At 43.1% G+C, this 1597-nt stretch overlaps 1 protein-coding gene across 1 annotated transcript; it reads left to right on the top strand.

The window, feature by feature from the left end:
* Positions 1 to 364: 364 nt before the first annotated feature.
* On the top strand, positions 365 to 562 carry Pmar_PMAR016314 (hypothetical protein; the record flags this gene model as incomplete). Its single annotated transcript, XM_002781979.1, has 1 exon — positions 365 to 562. A coding segment is annotated over one exon (198 nt), but the record flags the coding sequence as incomplete, so codon positions are not given.
* Between the last annotated feature and the right edge of the window lie 1035 nt (positions 563 to 1597).

Here is a 1597-nt window from a genome sequence, read left to right on the forward strand (position 1 = left end):
CACTAGGCGATATCGATGAAGATTCAGAACACACACAACTTGTGTGACACAAGTCATGAGTGCATACTCTACTTTAAAGCCTAGTGGAGAGTAGTGGAAACATGATGACACACTTTGCCATTGTGCCACTAGCTCGTTTATGCCAGAACACATAATAGATTGCCAATAGGCTCGAGACCGGTATCCGGAGCCGATCCCGGCAGTGATTGGGACAGTTGTTCCGTGGCGTTGAGCGAAGCAGTTTTCCTTTGTGTTGCACGCATACACAAAGGATTTTTGTTCCCTAGCGTTTCGCTAGGAACATTGCCATCATTACTCACTAATAATATATACAACTTGTATTTCCTTAATTTCCTCTCAATTTATGTCCTCCAGTAATGTTCAGTCTGTGTTGCGTTCAACTGGTGCCCAGACTCCAGTCGATCGTCTGAACATGACTCTTTCCGATATCATCCGTATGGATGGTATTCAAGAACTCTCGGACGTGTCTGAGGAGATTCGTCCTGACGGAGAGTTGGAAAACGCTGATCCAATTCCCAGGACAGATGAAGAAGCTCCCGGGGTAGACCAGGGCAGGAACAGCCCACTCAAGGAGGCAATTTTGGTGTGAATCTTGATGGAGGAAATCGAGACTTGAACTCGTTCCCCAAGATACCACAAACCTTTGATGACCAGCCAAAGTCAACCCTTAGGAGTGATCGACGGTAAGGCCAACGGATGTCTGAACTCCGTAAGAATGTAGTTAAATTCTCTGGTACTCCAAAAGAAGATGTTGAAGAGTGGCTTGATAAGCTTGACATGATTGCAGGGCAGGGTTTGTCCATTTTGGGAATAATGGCACCTTGTTCCCAACATGGGAAATTTCCCGGAAATTCCGGGAAAAATTGCGGGAAATTTCCCATATTGGAAAAAATGGGAAAAAATGTTTTTTCCTGATAAGAGTATCTACTGGCTGGCTTTTTCATCTGATACACTTCGATGATCTTAGTTCGATCGACAGATCAGAATTCCTGATTCAGAAACGCCTTCAAAGTCGAGGTCATGAACGTGCTGTTCCTTCCGAACTATGATGATGAAGAAATTGTCATATCAATAGTTACAACTTGTACACAACAGGGTACATTGTAACTTACAAGAATGGCGATCAATAGTGACAAATACCATAGAACTTGCTACCCGTTGCTGTCTATTGTCATAGAACAGAGTGTCCTTATCCTAATGCTGCTCTCGTGGTCTTCAAGGGCAGCGGCCATGTCGTACTTACCCTAGATACGATTTCTCACTAATTGTTCCAATTATTACTATCAATCGATTGGTGTGGCGCGCGCTTTTCATTACAATTAGCTATTTACAGAGGTTTATTCAAATAATCAGTGGATAGTCTATACGTATGATGAGATCCTTATCCTAACTAATCTCGAAGTTTTTGAGTGAAGATTCAGGGCATTGATTATCTGCGTTAGGGACCTCGACGAGGTCCCAACTCAACACTGAAATCGTATATATCGAAGTTTTGGACTCCCAAACCGTTGGATAACTAAAACTGAGTCAGATTTCGTGAGAGTAATGTTCGATGATAAGCGTGCTATAGAGAGAC

Source organism: Perkinsus marinus, assembly GCF_000006405.1.
Source record: "Perkinsus marinus ATCC 50983 genomic scaffold scf_1104296940818, whole genome shotgun sequence".
Classification (NCBI taxonomy): domain Eukaryota; phylum Perkinsozoa; order Perkinsida; family Perkinsidae; genus Perkinsus; species Perkinsus marinus.